The 15,659-nt window shown below is 32.5% G+C and overlaps 1 protein-coding gene across 1 annotated transcript in view; it reads right to left on the bottom strand.

The window, feature by feature from the left end:
* Nucleotides 1-3,688: 3,688 nt before the first annotated feature.
* Nucleotides 3,689-15,659, bottom strand: part of LOC106471376 (N-acetylated-alpha-linked acidic dipeptidase 2-like) — a gene marked incomplete at its 5' end in the record, with an annotated part of 65,245 nt that continues 53,274 nt past the window's right edge. The window contains 2 exons of the mRNA XM_013931973.2: nucleotides 3,689-11,664; nucleotides 12,223-12,318. Coding sequence (XP_013787427.1) covers nucleotides 11,454-11,664; nucleotides 12,223-12,318 — 307 coding nt within the window. The remainder of the gene's footprint in view (nucleotides 11,665-12,222; nucleotides 12,319-15,659) is intronic.

The raw sequence follows: 15,659 nt of genomic DNA, 5'->3' as shown, positions 1-15,659 counted from the left end.
AAAAAAACCAACTTCGAAGAGCGATCTACTCCAAGTTTTGAAGCAAGAGGGGGCAAAAATCCCACAATCTAAAATTGACGAGATGATTGTCACGATGCCCCAAAGGATCAACGAACTCCACGAAGCGAAAGGATGATCTACTATATATTAATTAAAGTATAAATATATCAATTCATGTGAATATGACTGAAAATTTTCATTTTTTCTGAAAAGGTGGTGCCTATTTACTTGTGACCACGCTGTGTATATTCGGAACAAGTTAAACGTATGTACAAGAAATTCTTTACACTATAGAGATTGTAGGCAAATCATAAATACTATATATAGTTCTCTTCTTGTTGTCAAAAGTCCACTTGGGCCTTTTCAATTACTTTAAAATTTCAGTTGACAAGTCGAACCACCTCTTTCTATTTCAATCGCACTAATATTTCATGTATACTTCACTTACAATTATAGCGTGAGTAACCACAGTCGTATATTTCTCTTCCAGTAATCATCTGGTCCTCGTATTTCAGATAACATCTGTTCATTTTGTCAAAGTGCACTCTGACTGGTTCAATTACTTTAGAGATCGCTTTGACGAAATAAACTATACTTCTCATCTCTTTTAAAACTGTTAGTTTTCCTCTAACATATTAATCGTTAGGCCTTTCACTCCTACAGCAGTTAACTTTTCTTGGCCGAACTTTTACATCCCGTGACTTTACTTTTTCGTCTGCTGCTTCCTCTCATCTCACATCACTTATATGTTTATCACTTAATTGTCTGCCCACCTTCTACAAATCTCCATGTCATTGACGTCATTGTATTGCATGCAACATTCGATAGTCTCAACATCAATGAATTATAAACATAACTTCCAACAATCGCCTGCTTTTAACTCTCTTATTATATATATATAATGCAAAACAATAATAAAACATTAACTCACAAAATAAATAAATTAATACTATCTACACTAAACAGTCCTTTATATCATGACACTCTGTCACACTGAATCCAGAGAGACAATATCCTGCTTAAACCTTAGTAGGGAAGACCATAACTTTCAATTACTGAGCCATAAAGCATACAGTTCTTGTGTGAATGATACCACCTGTTTTAATTGGTATAAATTCAGTGTCAGTGACTGCAAAAATTCTGTAAACAACTGTAGAAATTTTAAAACCACATTATTTGCTTCAATATTTTTTCACACTGACCCTTTTAACACCAAACCTTTGGGCTCTGCAATCTGTTGGAACGTGTGTTGTGTTGTTTCACTATTTCAAACGTGTTTCGCCACTTTGTGTGTAAGCAGGCTGATAGCAGTTGCAAAGAGCACTGGCATATGAGTCTACAAGATGGTAAATACCATGGCTAGTAGATTCCATTGCACTGTGCAACAATTTGCTGCTTCTACCACTCACTCAGCTTTTATGGCAAACCTTAAAAGATCAAATTCTCCTGAACGAGACTGGTTACACCTCTTTTTGTTCAGAAAGAATGGTAACTGGATTTCTAAACCCAGTGTGTAAAGGAGATTCATTGCATTCCTAAAAACTCAATCCACAACAGTTACGTAACGTAACTGAATCCAGGTGTGAATGTTTTCAATATGATTTTAGAATATGTGATGAGTAATTACTGCATCATAACAAGATAATAAATGGACAAACAACCAATTCATTGCACCAATATGTGGATAACATCGTTATTGATTTGACAAGTGGCCGCTACTTTGCACGTAATTTCGTCTTTGTAATGTATACTCGGCACTTTCCTAAATATACACGTTCTTGGCATCTACAACAAGTATGGCAACACCTCTGTTCCTTTATGCCAAAAGGTCTCATGCAAGAAGATGGATATGGTAAGACATCAATTTATGGTGGCTGGTATTTCCAAGCCAAGATACAGATGAATAACAATGGGTCACCAAAGCAGTATTGCTCTACTTAAATGAAAAATTATTTTCCAAAATCTGAATTCTTTTGCATAACTCTGTACGGAACTTAGCACAACAAAAATCCAAACAGGTTCTCAATAACCTTAAATGAGTATTCCTCAAAGATGAAGTTACTGAATAAAGTTAATCAAACTGAGAATTGGTCAGTCCATTCACATTCAAGTATTCACCATCGATTAGCTTTTGAGATCTATCAGTTTATTCTACGTGAACTTTCTACTGCTGCTAAGCTTCTCCAAATAATAAATTGCATCCATCTGTTACAATTTGTATGGTCTTTCGTTTTTGCATTTATCAAGGGAACAACAGTTAGCTAAGTACATTTGGGGCAAATAACACATCTGATGTGACTGTTGTCCAGTCTTAAATGCTTAGGACTTGAAGAATCTGGTTGCTTGAGGATGTACTTAAAATGTAATGTGAAGATGGTGCACAGCATTTAGAATATTAGTATTGTTGATGGCACTCGTCTTCAGCAGAGGTTTTCTTCTCTCTTTTAGTTCACCATTACATGGTCCTAATATGTGCCTTCTCTTTTAAGTCCACACTTAACATGGCTTACTGACACATTTGCATTCCTTTGGCATGACATCTAATTTAAAACGAACCTTGTAAACACAAAGTAAGCAATGACAAAACATTATCCACAACTATAACCTCTGAATAATCTAAATGTATAACCATTGGAGTTGGGTCTACTGAGCAAGTTATTTTCATTCATCTGAATGACACTGTATGCACATAATGGGCTACACGATCAGGTTACGGATGCCTATGTTTCAGTTAGAGCCATCCCTACTTTTGAACTGTGGACCAAAGGGAAGATAGCCAGTTGGCAAATTCTGCCACCTGATGAAGCTACTCTTAATTGAATAGTGAGATTGACTCAAGCTCAAGACCTTTGGGTTTCTAGTCTGTTGTGTTAATCGTTAGGCCACACTTGGGTCAAAAAACAAGTTGTGATTTCATTGACTGATATTAAGAGTGCACATAAGATGAGTGTTTGGTCAACCATTACCCCTTTTTTATGTTGTAAATTTACAATGTAAAAGGTTAAACACTTTGAAACAAAACAAACTATTCTTGACACAGACAGTTTTTTTTTTACAAAACAACCAGCACCATCTTTAAACAATATCATGTTTTAGTAGTTATTGGATCTTACATTGATAAACATAATTTACAAATTGAAGAATATCTGCAGAGTAGGGTACATTACCTTAAACTGAACAAAAGTAAATAAGTAGGCCTGCAGAAGATTTGATACACTTTGATAAATAAAGAAAACAGAGCAGTGGGCATACCAAAGATTCAATATACTTGGAGAAATAAGGATGTGGCAATAGACGAGTTCATTTCTGTAAATAAATTCTATGCTAGTTCCATTTCCAGATGAAACATCTACATGAGTACAGGTTTTTTTTTACTGTCCCTTTTAAGCAAAAGTCCAGCATTATGTGCTCAAGTGCGATCAAAATAATTCATCCCATACCAAATCATTTAAATGTTAAAATTATCAGAAGCTTATCATGATATTTTATCAGAAAATGTTTATACTTTAGTAAAAATGTTTTCCTCTTTTTCTTTATAGTTATAAGGAAATAAAGCAGCTTACAGTTTTAAAACTGTACGAAATAAATATTCAACACTATGCTGGTTTTATTATTATTAATTCAAACGATATATTTTCTGAGTTTCCACATGTAAGATTAAAATTATTAATGAAAACAGAAATACAACTTATACTTGTACCAACGTTTATTCCAAACAAAATGTTGCTTATCTACATTGAGGAAAAAAACAAATATTTCTTGCTTAGATCTAAACAAAAATTTAACAAACCTACAAGTGACAGTAAAAATCACAGCTATATTGAACTTTTCTTCAGCACACTGTAAAATCAAATTCACTGAAAAAAAAAGAAAGAAAAATACCCATGTTTTTAAACCATTAAGTGTTACAATATTAAATAACCTTAATTACTTAGTTACAACTATGATATGATATAATGAACTTAAACTAGTGAATAACAATGGTTGATAAACATGATTTTTATCAGGTCAGGAAATGTAAAGTCTCAGATGTTGACATTAAGCATTCCATTACACCATCATATTTCAAGCTAGAACAATAATGAGCAATTGCACATTACCATTATCTAAAACAGCAAAATTCACTCAAAACTTGACAAATTCTATGTTAATAGAGTGTCTTTGCAACAACTGTTAATAAACTCGCTAGCCATTTGTACTGTATCATATACAGAGTTGTACTCTAATGATAATTTCACAGTACAGATAGTTTACAATGGTTTAGGTGATCTACTTAATGAAGTTCTGATTACACAGCTGCTATAAATACAGCATTTCATAATAAAGCATAAGTCACATAAGCAAATAGACATAAAAATGTCCACAATTGTAGTTTTAAACAGTGAAGTGAAATATCAATTTTACATCCTGAAATCAACCACTGAACATTTCAACATGATCTAGGATTAATATTAAGTTTTATATGTCTCATAAATGGTCTTAGATAACAAGATAACCTGGATTAATAAATAAGCTCGTAAGGACATAACCAAGTCTTGGAATAACTAGTCAACTTAATGTTCCTCTGTTACCTTGTTTAACAAATAATTAGCACAGAATACAACTAGAACTGTGAGTAAATGGTACAATCCTTGATATTCTAACAGCTAACTACACAACAAAACAACTGAATATTTTCTCAGACCTTGGGTGAATTAAATATTCCTAAGTAATGAATTTTAACTATAATAATCAACAACTAAGTATTTCATCATGAATGGTACTTAATTTCAAACTAACAATAAAACACTGAAGATCCTGCTCTGATTAAAGTTAACATTTTCTGTGCCTGAAAATGTATTTCTGATAGAAACTTAGCTCTCTTCACACAGCACCTATTCCTCCTGCATTTGCCTTTAAGATTTTGTGTATGCCACTAGTCTTGAACTATCTCCCATCTAAGATATGTGTTTTAGCATGAACTGCACCAGTGTGTAATATAATCATCATGTGACAAACAATAGTTTTCCACCAATAGCTGGGTAACATATCATCCATGCATAGTAAACCCCCATAAGCATTTGCATTCAAAATTAACTTCATTAATAGACAAGGCAAGAATATCATGCACTGATAGCAGGAAGGAATGTTGGTGCACGAAGAGAGGTAAGTATCTATCAGAAATATGTTTTCAGGTAAGGCAAATGTTAACTTCCAAAACAATATTCTTACCTCTCCGAACACAGTAGATAGAATTCCACAATAATTGCAAAAACTAAGTGAGTTCTCTTCAGAGAAGGCTACTGAAAGGGAAAGCTCATTGCATGCGACATGTGAGCAAGTGACCAATGGTTCAAATGGGGCTTGGGTAAAAGTGTTTAAAACCACATTAAAATTACAGTCAGGCAAAGGAATCAGATGAGGAGGACAATAAATAAGGAAGGATCAGAACAAGATGGAAAGAACAGGGGAGGAAAATATGGAATCATAGCAAAAAAATTAAAAGGCTTTCAACAAGGTCATTTGATAGCATACTAAGGCAGAAATCAACAATCCTCAGTCAAACAAGAGAAAGGTGTGCCCAACCCATAAGAGATGCATCACAAAGATGGAGGCAGCAGTGGAATGCCAACCATTATGTTGGTATGATCCAGTCTACAAGACAGATCCTCAAGAAGAGAAGGCGGCAGCATCACAAGTGAGGGCAGTGGATGGTAGGAGATATTTCATTGGTCACTCAAAGTCCATTGAAGAAGTCTCATGTGAGTGGGGTGTAAAGGAACAAGATGTTTGAGAGACTCAAGAGTCCCCAAAAGAGATAGAACTTCTTGCACAGGAAGTATAGGAAAGGAAAGAGTTGAGGCTACTAGATGCTTCATGTCTCACAGATGAACAGGGAAAGGCTGAGTCAAGAATTGAAAAAGCCTCCAAGGTGGACCAAGTATTAGGTCAGAGTGAGGAACAAATTGGAAGATCCGACCAACCAACCAAGATAAGCAGCTTCTTGTAAGAAAAGTGACTTGGTTGAGAAAGAAGCCTTCTTAGAAGAGGTGAGCTGAGGAGAAGCCAATTGACTACATAGTAATGAAAATAAATTCTAAGACTGTGGATGTGAGATCAAATGCTCCCATGACTTGGTTGAATACCTACAGAGCCAAAGCACTGCTGAAGAGGAAAGCTTGAAACTGGTACACCTGATCCCAGGGAATAATAAAGAAAAATGTCGGGATGACTGGGTAATTGCAATATATGTATAAAGCCATCAGTGATGTTGACATTGTTCATCCACAGTCTGGGGGTAAAAGGCCAATGGAGAGGAAGAAACTCCTCCATCTTGAACTGAGCTACCACTAGATTGTGGTTGGGAGGAGAAAGGGATGCCAGTCCCTGGTCTTTTAGGGAACAACAAAAAGACAAGAGTAGAATCCTGGAAAGGGACAATGGATTCTTTCCATGGCTCTCTTATTCAAAAGGTCTGATACCACAGCCTTGAGACACAGAATATACTGAGGACTGGAAGGGGGAAGAAAAGGAATGGGAAAATGAGACAAGAGGAAGAAATAAGAAGTGTAGAGAAAAGCCCCTGTGTAAGAACTGGAATGATTCACTGTGTGGCTGCAAATGGGGTCTAGAGATCTTCAAGCAGAAACAGATGTGCCACCTTGGGGCCTGAGCCACCTGGGTATAAAGGGAGGTAAGTCATTAATGGGATATGTGATGGAAACTTGACAGGAAAGGGGACAGCAAGAAGTAGAGGGTCAAGAGTTGGAAAAAGAAAAAGAGGTGGAGGGTTCACAGGTTCAAGGAATGTGTGTGGATTCACAAGGTTGGGAAAGATGAGAAACCATGGAAGAAAGGGAGGACTGGTGTTAGGCAGCCTCAGTCTGAGTCTCCAAGGTGTTAAAAAAACTGCTAAAGATTCTATTTTAGATCAAAGGATAGGAGCTAGACAGAGGGCACAGAGAGAATAGCATCATGCCCCAGAAGATCCCAACAGAGAAACTAAATAAGCAGGGACAAAGCAAAAGATGAAACTCTGGTTAAGGTATTGAAAATTACCAACTGTAGGTCTCCAGAAAACTTATCAAAATCACAGTGTAGGATTTCAGAGAAGAGAGGATAGGTAACAAACGAGATGGGTAAAAAAAAGGTGAAGATGGGAAAATTGATCACTAGAGAATTATTGGAGACAATAGATTAGCCCCCCCAAGTTGGTAAAAGGAACTCAAGAGATTAGTAATATCAGAATGGAAAAGGGGAACTACCACGAGTTATGGTAATGAAATCCTGGAGTCAAGGAGGATGAGACATTTGAAAATGTAAACAAAGCTGATCGAGAAACATGTCAGCATGTACCCATATGTCTGCAGAAAAATTCAAATAATTCTCAGCATAAGAGCCACTTAGTAAGGAACAAGAAGAATCAAAAGACATGGGTGAAAGGGAAAATAAAGAACAAACCTGAGAAGTCAAATCCATAAAAAAATTTGGAGGATGGACAATGTCCTCTACAGGTAAAGAAGAGCCTAGTGCAAACCTGTCAGGTTCAGTAAGGAAGATGAACTTCCGACGTAGGGACAGGAAGATGAGGCAATGAATGCATTAATGAACCCATGATGCATTGAACAATGGCAGTAACATCCTTCACAGTCAAGTAGCCTACAGTGGCCACAGTAAGTAGCGTTAGTGTTAGCAACATCACCAGAACCTTGAGAGAAGGTAGTAGTTACCATCACTTGAGAATTCATTTCTATTAAAGGAATTCTCCAGATTTTTTTTTTGTATGCAGTAAATGAAAGGCAATGTAGGTTGAAATCAAATACAATGACAGAAAGTTAACACTGAAATGTAGGCAGTGTAAATCTCACTACACTGAACAAAATTTAAACTTCAATAAACACATCTGTTCATAAGTGTTGAGAAAAAGAATGAAGTTAATTTCGAGTGCAGGCACTTATGGGGATCTACTATACATGGAGGATGCGTCACCCTCCTATTGGTGGAGTACTATTATCACATGATGAATACATTGCACACTAAGGCAATTCATGTTAAAACACACATCTTAGATGAGAGATAGCTCAAGGTCAGTGGCATGCATAAAATCTCAAATGCAGATTCATGAGGAATAGCTATGTGCAGAGAAGTAAGGATATCATTTCTGAATATAGTATATTATATTATGTAAGGTCTGAAAATTGATTCATGCAACAAACAACCACTGAAGACTTCAAAGAATTGGGTAAATGGTTCACTTCTTAATGGTTGAAATTATTTTAGCTAAAATAAGACACTGAAAATCATATCAAGAATTTGGATAAATGGTCCATATCTCAAAGTATATTGGTTGATTGAAGACTGATAACTTGAGTTCATGGATGGTTAAAATTAGATTGCTGAAAAGTTTCATCACTTTAGAATATTTCTTTGTACTTTTTGTACAGGAATCATAATTTTGGTTTAGTGTACATCTGCCAAAACCTCACAATCAATAAATATTTTAACCTGGTCCTCATAATTTCATTTCAACAAATATCTTAATTGAACAGTGAATCTCCAACTAACTTGAGATTGTGAGTACATAGTTTGATTTTTCAAGTCTGCAAACTATCTTCATTAAGAAACAGCTACTAAGTTCTTACCTTAAACATGGATGAATAATAAATTCTTAAGCTCCAACTTTCATAATCAACCATTTAAAATATCACTATGACCTACAATGACTGTTACATTATTAAATATTGAAAATAATCATGAATAAAATGAAAATAATGAGATGTCACTATTACTAAGAAAAAACTGGTCCACTTTTTAAGATTAGACAATAATATTCATAAGAAATAAGTATGTGAAGGTATAACTTGGAACAAAAGCAAATGACCCCTCTATAAAGATATAAAAATGATTTTTATACTTAGCCATTAAATATCTTAAAATGAATAAATAATATACTCATATTAACTGGAAGTAAAAATGGTTAATAGTGAAAAAAGTGAATTTTTCCAAACAACTAAGGAAGAATAATTAATTGCTTAAAAACTAAAAAGGAAGTCTAATAAGTGATAACAAAACAGTGCTGATGTGGTTGTACTAAAAAAAACGTGACACAAAACTGTCTCAGTACATTAAAATTATACCTGAGTAAACTTTGATAGGGCAGCTAAAAGCAAAAGATAGTAAAACAAACACACACACACATACAAAAAAGATCTCATACCTTAAACTTTTTACGTTAAACATGAACCAAAAAACATCAGCTTTAGACTATCTATAGTGTAGTAGTACTTTAATGGTGTACACCAGGGTTGTCAAACTTTATGTAGTACCAGGTCACAAATATTTCAAGTGTGGTCTTGGGGGCTATACACTGACTATTGATGAAAAAAAAACTATCATGTTTTCATTAAAATTTACATGTATTAGGTACTAAAGTAATAGCTAACAAATACTATATAACTAAGCCTCAAAGTCCAAGATACTACAAATAAGCTTTATTTTTAACTTCATTTTTTTATTTTTGATTGGTGGTTAGCAGTCTAGGCAGAATGGCCTCATAGGTCAGATGGGGCCAGCAGGCCACTAGTTTAGGTAAAACTTTCCTGACAAGAAATCACTATTTGATGTATGATACGTTATGGGTGGAGGGTTGGGCAATTATCAAAGAAGACTTCATACAATCCTAGATAATGTACAACTAAAGAGAAACTAACAGTTTTAGATTTGATGCACATTCTTTTACACTAGATAGACTTTAACAGATCACTTTTAAAATGCAGAGGTTTAATAATCCACAACGAAAACAATAAAATTAAGTGAATTAAAAACATTACATTTAAACAAGTACTATTCAATGGTCTAACAACAGAAAAACTTTGATACTTTAAAATAAAATCATGTAAAACTACAAAAAGGTAATTATAGTATCAGCTGTTTAGAGCTGAGCACTGGTCAATAAAAAAAAGCATTCAACAGACTAGTTCATAGTGGGTGAATAAAAAAATGCTTTATTAAAACTAAGGAAATGAAAAAAAGGGGGGGGGAAGAGTCAAAGAACCAGACTTGTTAGCTAACAGCCTTCTTCGTAATATTCACTAATGAAAGATAAAATTCCATAACTATTTTTTCATTATTTGTTTTTCAGTCTTTATTTGGCTTTTAGTTTTGGGTTTCTGTTCTATTCACAAGCTTATCAGTTATCTTTTAATTACACAATCAGTGTGGCAATGTAAAAACTCTCTCTCTTTTCTTCATAAAAGTATTTCTCATATACAAATGATAAAACTAAAAATTATCAAGGAAATTATGTTATTCTCTTCAAATTACAAGCAAACAAATTTTTATTTTCCTAATAAATATTTAACATCACACTTTCAGAATATAATTGTAAACACTTTTTGCTTCACATGAACAGTCACTGCTTGTATTCATATATTTTACTATAGATCCTTGAGGCTCTGTCCTAAACCAACTGACACTGATACTACTCAGTGTTAATGAACAGCTCAGATATGCTATAGCCTTGACCTGATGTCAGTAAAATGTCTCTTCCCCACATACCTGGGAATTTATTGTAGTTTTGAAAACTATAAAATAGCTTAAAATGGTGAATCTTTTATAAAATATTAATCAGTTGATTTATTTTGAAAATAAATCATATACCAAAATCCTTATTGAATTCTGTATAACTACTATTTCTAAACTCAACTAAAAGTGAACTAAATTATTTCAAAGGTTTAATATAAATAACAACATCACAATTCCAGATGAAAATAAATTAAACTAATGCTGCTCATCTTTCATAAATAATACAGATCTTCGTTTATGATTTAACAAATGGTTTAAGTCACAAGCTGGTGTGTATAAAACATAAATAAACAAACAAAATATTTTAATTTTGTAAATATAAATGTCATAAAAATATATTTAATATCTCATCAGTCTCAATGAGTTAGAATTTGAAAAAGCATATCATTCCAACATGTGTATTTTGAACATACGTGTATTTCTAATAATTTCATCCAATACACATTACGGAACTTTAAGACATGGACGGGGACTATATTCATTCATGAGCAAATGGTCACAACACAGAAAAAATATTATTAGTCTAAAAAAAATATACACATATAGTCCATGTAATCATATTTTTAAAATCCAAGTGGATTTCTAAGGTCTGCCTCTGACAAAGTTTCACATCTATATAACATACTAAACATAGATAAACAATATACTATACTAAAAATTAGTTAATTTCCAAATATTAACTTTAAGCATATTTTGCTGTACATCAATGAAGACGAAATGCCTTATCTTATTACTCTAAAACTTTCATAAACAAGTATTAATATAATTAAATGGATTTCTTTCATATTTATTTGATTCTGCATGTTTTCTGCCACTGCTCTACAATTTTCTAATCCCTATCAGTACTCAGAAGTACTTTTTTTTTATGCTCAAGACTGTGTTCTCTTCACTCAGAGTTCATCATTGGGTTTTTTCAACAAACTACTCTGAAGGACCTGCTCTGCTGATTTGAAGGCATAGATGACATAAGACAAATGTTCTCTGACAGCATCCCAGTTATCAGCATTACTGTTTTCTTGAGCTATTTTCAAGGAAGTTACAAGGTGTGGAAAAATAATCCCTTGATAGTTGTTATATGGGTCGGGTCCATACAGTACATGCCTAAAAATAAAAAAATAACTTCACAAAATGAGTAGAATTAAACAGGCCAAGATATGCATTTTGTTCATAACTTCACAAAAATACATAAAAATCACCTATTTACTATAAAGTTTATCCAATAAAAGTAGGTATAATTGTTTTAGTGTTTAGTGTCAGCATTATTTTTTTAATACAAATCCTTAAGTTCACAGAATTTTTACTTCAAATATTTCTGCTCAACTGATATTTTCTAAATAATTGTAATATTATGGTCAATAAAACTTTCTTTTGTACTTAGAAATACATGTATTCTATTTAAACCAATATTATCATCTAATGTGTCTCTAATTAAAATTTGTATTTCATGAGCTAAGACATTCCAAAGATTAACCTTGGTAAAACTTTATTAATCAAGCAACTTATTTCTAAGTTTTTTCCAGTATGGAAAGACCTAATGCCATACAATAAATTCATTATGATTATCCTGTAGATATTACCTAATACCACACAATAAAGAAGTGATATAATGAATAAAACAGCAAAAGTTATTTCAAAATTTGTTTCTGATTTTTTTCTCACCTGTAATAGGGACTGACAGCAACACCGTATGGCAGAAGAAAAGCACGTTCAAGTTGCAAAAGTCTGTCATTATATTCTCGCATGGCTAACAAGAGACTACAAAAATATTTGTTATAAATTTAGTATATTTTAAACATTATTTTTATCATTCAATAAGTGTAATCTTGTTCTCTATTTATACTTCTATTAGTGACCTGTATGAGTTATCTGTCCACAATGAAAGTCTCATAAAATAAAGCTACATTGAATTTTAACTTTAAAATTATATTAAACAAGCTTAGAAAAACACTGTAAAAGAGTTTACAAAAATCGGAATTTTAGTTGCATAACACAATCTGATCTTACATACTGAGATTACAGCTTGGGAATGAGTAAGAGATAATTGAGAAAAAAAGTTTCATAAAAGTTTTAGGTTGATATACTACAAATATAGAACAATAAAAAATGTTTGTCAATTTCAAGACACGAGTTTCAAACAAATATTAAAGTATTCAGTTTGTTTTGGACATTTGAGAAAGTGTTATTTAACATACTGGTAACTTAAGAAGGCACTAGACTGTGTGGATTTAAAGATCAGATCAAAAACTTAATATTTAGCACTTTATGTGTTTTCATAATTATCTTTAACATGAAAAAAATAAATATTGAAATATTTCTAGTAATCAACGAAAATCTTTAGGACATTTTACTGATTTGTTAGCTTGTATACCTACCATAACTTATTTCTTCTTAAAAATCTTATTTTTCAAAATATTAACAAATTTAGAAATAATGATTTCAAACACCAGACCAGAAAAATTAAGAGTACAAAATACTGATCAAAACCATGAAGATATCTGCAATAAAACAATAAGTTTAAAAAAAGTCAAAAACATAACAATGGAGTGAATACTTAGTAGAAAGAAACACACTGTTAAGAGAAGACTTTAATCTGTGACAAAATTCTAAATCTCAGAAACATCAAGTTAGGAGAGTTATACAAGTCCAAGAAAGAGTTCCAAAATTTTAAAACATAACACTAAATTTCTTGGTGAAAGATGGTCTTGTGGTTAGTGTTAAGGATTCATAGTCAAATGGTTGTGGATTTCGAGGCTTTAATCTATCTAGCAGTATAATTGGAATCAGTAGTTTGATGAAGGTAACCTCCAATAGACAAGCATCCCATTTAGGGTGAACTTATCACAATTCACATATACTTGTGCCACAGGAAACTGAAGTTTACCACAAACCAAGTGTCTCTTTTTAGGAGGGAAAAGGATTAACTTACATACAAAATTTTTAGACTGAGTACTTCTCTAACAACTCACCTTAAAATATTTATCAAATTGTAAGAATAAACCATACCTTAAAGACAGAACAAAAAATGAAGAATAAAAAGATTACCAATAACCCAAAATTACCAGGATATTGACATAACAAGGCTATTTCTCATAGATCACAATTCCAAGATGTGATTCAAATCAAGGGCTGTCCATCAAGTTGGCAAATAAATCTCCACAATTGGAGTTCAAATTATTAGTTGAAGATTAATGATGTTTCTGTCCAACCACCACTGAATAGATGCATGTGGTTGACCTCTACAGGTAATGCTACCCCACAACATCTACCACTGGTCTGTCACTTCTCATAATAAAGAACATAGATGGGTCCATTAATGGGAACACAGTTTCCAGGAAACCCAAAAGTCAAGAGACAGACAATAAAAAAATGAGTTGGAGAGACCAAAGCAAGTATTGCCTGCAAAATAATAAAATGGTTGTGCAGCATCTGAATCCAGCCGCAATCAAAAACCTCCTAAATATATTTCAAACGTTGTTTTTGAGCAAAACTTTATATTTTATCTCTTATTTTCTCTATCCTAACTCTAACAAGGTTGGTCAATTTGATCAATCTCATAACCACCATAAAAAAATACAAAATAATTCTAAATTTTTTTTTCTTTCTTGAATAACTTCAAATTGTGATGTGAAACTACATTTGTTTATCCTAAACAGCTTTAAAGTTGTAACAGTATACATCTGTTTCTACTTACATTTTATTGTTTTATTGCACTTTGAACCATATCTAACTAATAATCCCTCCACAGAAGCTGTAAATCACTTGGTAGACATGTAGCTCATGTTACCCTATCGAATTACTTGCAAGTTGCCCATGATTGTACCTCGTGAAAAATTATTTTCTTTATTTTTTCTAATCTGATCTTATTTAACCTAAAATTTCCTAATTTTTACATCTTAGTTACTTTTATAATAATAATAGATAAAGAATAAACATGAAAAATAGGAAATATGATACTTATCCGTTTTTTGTTGTTGTTGTCGATTGCCAATGAAACTGAACTCTATAAACATATTAAAGATTTTAATATGTTGAACTTTGATGTAGTCTTTATACACACTTATAAGGGTTGAAATATATGTTCAGACATTGTTTTATGTATGTATTGATATAATAAGATGAAAAAACGCTTACCAATACAAATATGAAGAAATGTTTTTGATATGTAACATGTTATATTCTAAATCCAATGATGTTAATAGTTTACTTAATGGTATACACTTATTTATTTAGCATTGTTGGTTTGATTTGTCTTAACAATATAAATTCAAGAATGTTTGATATTATTTTAATATAATATGAATTTTCTAAACATGTGTATTAATGTTCGATTGCCTGAGTAACAACATTATAATGAGTGATTTATTTTAAATTTCATACTTCTCAGAGGGATGGTAAATAAATTAGAGGAGAGGATACGCTGGAGAGCAAACGTCACAATTCTGATACTAGGAGAAATTTAGAATTTTTTAAATATTGCCTTATAAAATTAAGAACTTAGAACTTACATAATATTAAAATTTGGATTATTAGCTACGTTTTGATACCAAGTTTATTCATATACCATGATAATAAGGTACTTTAACCCTACCATTATCAATTGGGTGGGATCCACCAATCTCGTAACTGCAAAAGTATCCATGAGAATAATTATACTATGGTTTTTGATAATGTATATGTATCTTTACAAAATTTTGGAGATTATTAGTAAACCTTAATGAGACTTTTGTACACAAAATATCAGATTTTTGTACTAAGTCTTAAGGTTTCTTAATTACCCCTTAACTGCTGCAGGAACAGCTCAGTTGCCATTTTCTGACTCACAGATAAAACTGAGTTGCCATCAATCACAATAAAATGGTAATTTTCGTCATTCGCATAGAGTTATAGTTATATGTGTGCGACTGATGGATATTTCCATCATTCGCAGCTGAGACATAGAACTTCAATGAAGGAAATATCCATCATCTGCAGTTAATGGGTTAATGTTTTTATCATGCCTTTTTTCTTTTTGAATGTTGGCTATCCAACATGTAAAGGAATTTTGATTTTAAGATTAAAAATACTTTTATGCATCAGAAAGTTTTCAAAGTTCATAT

This window comes from Limulus polyphemus, unplaced genomic scaffold (genome assembly GCF_000517525.1).
Source record: "Limulus polyphemus unplaced genomic scaffold, Limulus_polyphemus-2.1.2 Scaffold4580, whole genome shotgun sequence".
Classification (NCBI taxonomy): domain Eukaryota; kingdom Metazoa; phylum Arthropoda; class Merostomata; order Xiphosura; family Limulidae; genus Limulus; species Limulus polyphemus.
This window is presented reverse-complemented; position numbering and strand designations above follow the sequence as displayed.